This window comes from Acipenser ruthenus, chromosome 28 (assembly GCF_902713425.1).
Source record: "Acipenser ruthenus chromosome 28, fAciRut3.2 maternal haplotype, whole genome shotgun sequence".
Classification (NCBI taxonomy): domain Eukaryota; kingdom Metazoa; phylum Chordata; class Actinopteri; order Acipenseriformes; family Acipenseridae; genus Acipenser; species Acipenser ruthenus.
The window spans coordinates 5,864,884-5,871,858 of NC_081216.1; the positions used below are offsets into that span (position 1 = coordinate 5,864,884).

General features: G+C 37.6%; 1 protein-coding gene across 1 annotated transcript; it reads right to left on the reverse strand.

Annotated features, from left to right (window-relative positions):
• Positions 1 to 498: 498 nt before the first annotated feature.
• Positions 499 to 4,801, reverse strand: LOC117434693 (large ribosomal subunit protein eL27). The gene is made up of 5 exons (XM_034057302.2): positions 4,665 to 4,801; positions 3,634 to 3,716; positions 3,118 to 3,287; positions 2,486 to 2,596; positions 499 to 584 (listed from the first exon to the last, which is right to left on the reverse strand). Exons 2-5 carry the CDS (start codon positions 3,712 to 3,714, stop codon positions 536 to 538), a joined length of 411 nt encoding a protein of 136 aa, XP_033913193.1. The 5' UTR covers positions 3,715 to 3,716; positions 4,665 to 4,801; the 3' UTR covers positions 499 to 535.
• Between the last annotated feature and the right edge of the window lie 2,174 nt (positions 4,802 to 6,975).

The window sequence follows — 6,975 nt, forward strand, 5'->3', positions numbered from 1 at the left end:
AACTGTGAATTAATCCCAAATTATGTAGATATTTAATAATCCAAGTGTGACTTGACACATGACAAGTACCAATTTAAATCCCCAGATTGATGCTCAACCAGAATGTCCCATTAAGTTTCATCAAGTGGATATGCGGTTCTCCATATATACATAACTTCGAGGGATGTCCACCATCATCATCATTGCCCTTGCCTGGAATACACATCCCAAGAGGATGCAACATAGTATTACACAGACACTTCTGCAGGGAGAGAGATCCACCCCCAAATATACTCGCAAGTTAGTTTTGGATCTGAACAGAAACTATAACAAATATTTGGAGGTGCAAGAGCTACCGATGTTTAGAATCAGGGTGGAAAATACATAAATAGGGGAACCTGCAGAAAAACAAACAATTAATCTTTTCATGTATATTCAACAAGAGATGGAAACAAAAGATCTTCACATTTCAATATTCTGCAAACTGCAACCCTTTATCATTGAAGACAGACCAGTGGGTGGATTTTATAAAATTTATTGGAACATTTTAGTAAGTTTAGAATCTAAGCTTCTGGAAGAACCATTTGTTCTTGCCGGTCTTGTATCTGTAGAGGGGGGAAAAAAAAAATCCATCAAGATCATTATTTATTTGGCAGACACATTTATTCAAGGTAACACACAGGTGTTACAGGACAGTAAAGTATTACAATGCAATACTACCATGTACAATATGAACTAGGATACAACAAGGATTACAGAAAGTTATATCTTCAAAAGACATATACGTACTTCTGTGAATTTGACAATCCACAAGCATCAAATTTTAAACCGCATAGTTTAGTTTATTGCAGTTTGTGGACAAGTCCAATTTGTTTTAGTACTAATATGTATCAGTGCTGGGACGAACATGTTCGGATATTCGCTCAATTGAAATATTCGTTAGTTTTCAAAAAGTAATAAAAGCCATTATATTGCTCAGAACGCAGGCAGAGACAGCATAGCAGCAAAGGCAGGGGGCATGGCCACTGTGTGTGTATGCACCTTTATTTTAAAGCAAGACGTTACACTAAAGTTGTTAAAGTAAAAAAAAATACCCCAGGAGTAAAGAACACATTATGTAGGACTTTTTTTACCCCAGTGAATTAACTACAAAACAAAAGGATGCCAAATAGCAGTTCAAGTTAAACGTTGTTTTGTTTATTCCCCAAATATAGTACATAAAGCTGACACCGCATTATTTGTTTATTACTTTTTCATTCCTTGCCATTGCCGTTTCATCGCAGTAAACAGTGGCCATGTGTAGTTTTTATAAAGTAATAACATGAGGTTTACTTGTGCCTTTTTGTAGTTGAACAAGCAAACAAACAAATTTTACTTTAACTTCCAATAAAAAATGTGGAAATAGAGTTGTAAAACGAAGGGGGAAAAAAAACTCACCGTTTTGGTTCTCGTTTATTACATTCCACGTAACAAAGTCAAAAGAAAAAATATATAATAAATACATACATAAAAATCACTACACATTTCCAGCAGGTTGGGCAGCGTTTAAGCAAGGCATTCATAATGACGTGCTTGCCTTTAGCAATTGAGTACACCAGAGAAAAACGCCCTTCACTCATCCCAGTCATTTTTTGCTTTTACTTTTCTTCCTTCGATTTCCGCTTTCTGTGTCAGTCCAAACACACGCAGTTGTTACTTAGGACTACTTTGCTTTTTATAGTGTGTTCAATTGTTAAAGTTCCTGATTGCACCACTAAATAAACCTGGTTTCAGCAGGTCTTAACACAGTGCTCAATTGTCTATTTGGGGCATCAGAATCGCTTTGGTGAATATGTTAATTGGGCTGGCGCTTTACAACGGGGCAAGACATGTCTTCAGAATACCATTTCACTGAAGTATTTTGGAGAGTCTTCGCTCCATTTATGCGCCACAGAATCGGGGGCAAGCACCGTTTGCGCTTGCACTCATATTTGCGCTGTGATCAGAATACAGCCCTAAGAGCTTTAGTTTAGACAGTAAGAGTTTAAGATGTTTGTGTTTAATAAAAGGTTTTTAAAACATACTATTCATGCATTTACCTTGAAACTATATAAAATAGGTAGTAAATGAAAAAAAAATCAATGATTTAAAAAAAAATAATAATAATTTAATTACGATTTAAAATCAACTCTATTTAAAAATCAGCAAACCCTGAATGTATGTACAAAGTTTATGCCCAGAAGACTGAATACTGGTAAAATCGGCCGACTAGATCCATGCAGGCAAAAAGACATACAGTGCACTACAGAATGTGTTAATCCCATTTCAAAAAACAGTACCCGTATTATGAACAATTTAGTGTACCACCATAATGCAATGTCTAGGATTTCAATGGTAGGATAAAAGTACATCTGCTGTAAACTTGCTGCCAGTTCATACTGCATTTCTTATGTTCTTAAGCCATTCACAAATCAACCCACAAAACTACTGAAACTCAAAGCACTGAGTACAATCCATTTACACTCACCTCTCTTCGAACTTGACCTTGGCTTCACGTCTGGCTTTGCGTTTCAGGGCTGGGTCCCTAAACACATCCTTGTTGACAACAGTCTTGTCCATAGGGATATCGACAGAGTATCTGCAAACACACAGAAAAACGACTGTTTAGCAGAAATAGCAACAGTCCAGATGCACTAATAAGACAGTATTATGTGGGCTGCTGTTCACAAGAAGGCATGACTGATCCAATTTGAGCAAATTTGGTTTGTATTCAATTTGTTTCTCCTGTCCTGACATTGCAGCAGTAACTTAAGTACATATGCATTCAGATCTGTTAGGTATTGGGAACCTAAATGATATGGTGTCTTGACAGAAAGCCTTTCATTCTGTCAAGACACCATATAATCCATTAGACATACTAAAATACCTTTGCGAGCAAGCAGACTTAGTTGAAACAATGAGCTTCCAGTATTTCTAAAAACACTATAACAATGTCTTTGAACACTAGACGGGTAGAAGTCCAAGATGGAGATCTCCATCTTAAGAACTTCAAACTAGTCTAGGTATGCCGATACATAGAAATTACACAAACTATCTTGAGGTACAACAGCGTGTTGAAAATGTTTAGAGCTGTATTTATACTGCTAAATCGTTACTAACCTGGTTGGCATCAGATGGTTGTAATTGTAGACCTTCACGAAGGCCTTGATCTTGGACCTCTTGGCAACCTTCTTCTTGCCCATTGTGGTTGTCACTTTGCGTGGGTAACGGTCAATACCAGCAACCAGGGCATGGCTGTACGGCCTGTCAGAGGAGCCATCATCAATGTTCTGAAAAGCAAAGACAGAATACATTCATTTATCACATTGTTTACACCCTCCCCTATGTACTCTGGACATGACAACCACTATTAAATAGAGACTAGTAGTTGGTTTTATAGGCTTATTATGTTAGTATTGCCAGTATTCAACGGTTACCAGGTCTGGAACTAGTGAGGTTTACTTTTCTTAAAGATATGCTCATTTAAATTTCCTATTAAAACCCTAGATTAAGGCTATGACTTATGTAACGGTCAACCACTTCTGACTTCTCTTAACCCAAATACACCACCATGTTTGTAATTTCTTATTACTGCCTACAGTTACTATTAGAGTCAGATAGTAAACTGGACCGTACCTTTACAATAACTGCCTTGCGTCCCGCATAGCGTCCGGCCAGGACCATTACTACTTTTCCGGGTTTCATAAATTTGCCCATCTCTGCAAGAAAAGTGTGTTGATATGAAGACATTTAAGTAAATTAACAGCCTTTATTTAAGGTCAGCACCATTTTCCAAACAAACTCATTTGGCTCTCTGAATTGCTTTGATGGAATTAAAAAAAACAACCATTAGTGCACTTAGTTTCTTATAGGCACCTTTATAAGGCAGTAGTTGAAGTTTGTCCATACTGCATGGCAGATTAATATACACAACATGGTTCCAAAATGTAAATCTTAAAAAGCAGTACAGTGCAATTGCTGGTTTTCTCTCGTTTAGTTCTGTATAAACTTTGTAGAATTACTGCAAAATATCACCTAAGGCCACACCAGGCCTGCAGTAAGACTATGGGAATACTACATGTTCTTAATTATAAAACAATACAATCTCAACTCGGAAAAGTTCATCAGTAGTCCCGACACAGTATTATATATGTAAACACAATTATTTCTGTGACAACACAGTCCATGCCTTGACTTCAATTGCACTGGCATTTGTTGAATTACAATGGCACACGAATTTGGCTGACACAAACGTTACTTATTTACTTAATATATATAGCAAGTGTATATTACATTATAGTACCTTCCTAAAACGCAACACACGTTTTTTAAAATACTACTCTCAAGTATAGAGGTTATAATGCAGGACTTACTCGCTTTCTGTAACAAATGAAGACTTAAACGCAATATTTACATTAGTTCGTCTGTGTTGATATGTACACGTTACTATATGTGGTTTAAATATACGCTACCATATTCCACTAAACCAGTGCCGACAATAGCTGTGTTGCGTCTTTATTATCTTTTTAACAGGACAAGTAAACCTCCAAATATAACTTTCACTTTATTATTACGTATACATATTAATCACAAAGAGTGTGTTTTTCAGGTTATTTCTCTGAATTCTGGGTGATGGAGAGGGATTACAGTCACAAAAAACTACTCACTCTTCTTTCTCAATGGCCGCCGCTGACAATAAAGAAAGAAGAAACGGATTCGGCTGACCTTTCACACCACCCACTTCGTGACGTCAGTGCCTCTTCCGCCTGCAGGATTGAGCGCTTCATGGCGCAGCTCCCCAGGCACTGCACTGGAGCAGCCGCGGGCAGTGCATACAAAGGTACCACGAAATGTTCCTGTGAGGACAACTGAGGGCGTCAGCACCTCCGATCACCTTTTTTTAAAGTAACAAAAACGCTTGTTCACTGCCAAACATGAACTACTTTAGATGTGTAATGGCTGCAGTATAGGATACTGACCTTAAGGTTAGGGTTTAGGTGTAGGGAGATTATTTTTCTTTTTTTTTTATTAACAATAATATGATAGCCAATCAATATGCAGTGTCCTGACAGGATAATTTTGTGTTACCTTTGTGAGGACAGCCAGCCGCGGCCAACAGTGTATACCTGCAAGACAAGAGGCGTGTTAGCTGACAAAGAGGTGTGTAGTCAACCAGATACGATCCTCACTCCACGTGCTACTGCCACCTATGTAGGGGGTGTGAATCGCCTCTAGTCATGTCATTTTCCTTATGAATTACATACTCGATACCGGCAAAGTAATACTGATACATAAATGTTTCAATTCTGAAACACTTCAACAAAAAAATACTATCCGTGGATGTTTTAGGATTGAAGCCCATTTCCGCCACCAAAAAAAAAAAAAAAAAACGAAATACATTTTAAATTTCCATTTTAAGGTTTATCATAATTTTGACTTAGTATCTCGTTATTTCAACTTACTATCTCAAGTGACTTACCATAGATTTCCATAGTTCAAGACATTTGTGTTTGAGCATGCAATTAACTGGTTAACAAGATGCACATCAAAGCTTCACTTTTGGTCCAAGTACAGAAAACCGGCAAATTGAGCAGTGGTGGCTCACACTAAGAAAGGAATGCGTTCAGTTTTGGCTGGACCTTTTTGATAACATAAAACAAGATGGACATTTTACTGACGCATTCATGGATAAATCCTTGATTCAGTTTTGCTACAGGTATAGTATTTATATTTGGGCAGCAGTGTGGAGTAGTGGTTAGAGCTCTGGACTCTTGACCGGCGGGTTGTGGGTTCAATCCCAGGTGGGGACACTGCTGCTGTACCCTTGAGCAAGGTACTTTACCTAGATTGGTTTTGACAAAGTCCCGCATAAAAGATTAATTCTCAAACTGAACGCAGTAGGGATTCAAGGAAATACATGCACATGGATTAGGGAGTGGTTAACATGTAGAAAACAGAAAGTACTGATTAGAGGAGAAACCTCAAAATGGAGCGAGGTAACCAGTGGTGTACCACAGGGATCAGTATTAGGTCATCTGCTATTCCTAATCTACATTAATGATTTAGATTCTGGTATAGTAAGCAAACTTGTTAAATTTGCAGACAACACAAAAATAGTTGGAGTGGCAAACACTGTTGCAGCAGCAAAGGTCATTCAAAATGATCTAGACAACATTCAGAACTGGGCAGACACATGGCAAATGACATTTAATAGAGAAAAGTGTAAAGTACTGCACACAGGCAATACAAATGTACATTATAAATACCATATGGGAGGTACTGAAATTGAAGAAGGAATCTATGAAAAAGACCTAGGAGTTTATGTTGATTCCTAGAAATGTCTTCATCTAGACAATGTGGGGAAGCTATAAAAAAGGCCAACAAGATGCTCGGATATATTGTGAATTTAAATCAAGGGAAGTAATGTTAAAACTTTACAATACATTAGTAAGACCTCACCTAGAATATTGTGTTCAGTTCTGGTCACCTCGTTACAAAAAGGATATTGCTGCTCTAGAAAGAGTGCAAAGAAGAGCAACCAGAATTATCCCGGGTTTAAAAGTCATGTCGTATGCAGACAGGCTAAAAGAATTGAATCTATTCAGTCTTGAACAAAGAAGACTACGTGGCAATCTGATTCAAGCATTCAAAATTCTAAAAGGTATTGACTTTTTTGACCTGAAAAAAGAAACAAGGACCAGGGGTTACAAATGGAGATTATATAAAGGGGCATTCAGAACAGAAAATAGGAGGCACTTTTTTACACAGAGAATTGTGAGGGTCTGGAACCAACTCCCCAGTAATGTTGTTGAAGCTGACACCCTGGGATCCTTCAAGAAGCTGCTTGATGAGATTCTGGGATCAATAAGCTACTAACAACCAAACGAGCAAGATGGGCTGAATGGCCTCCTCTCGTTTGTAAACTTTCTTATGTTCTTAATAACGTAAAATGTCATTTACTAAAGCATATTGTTCAAC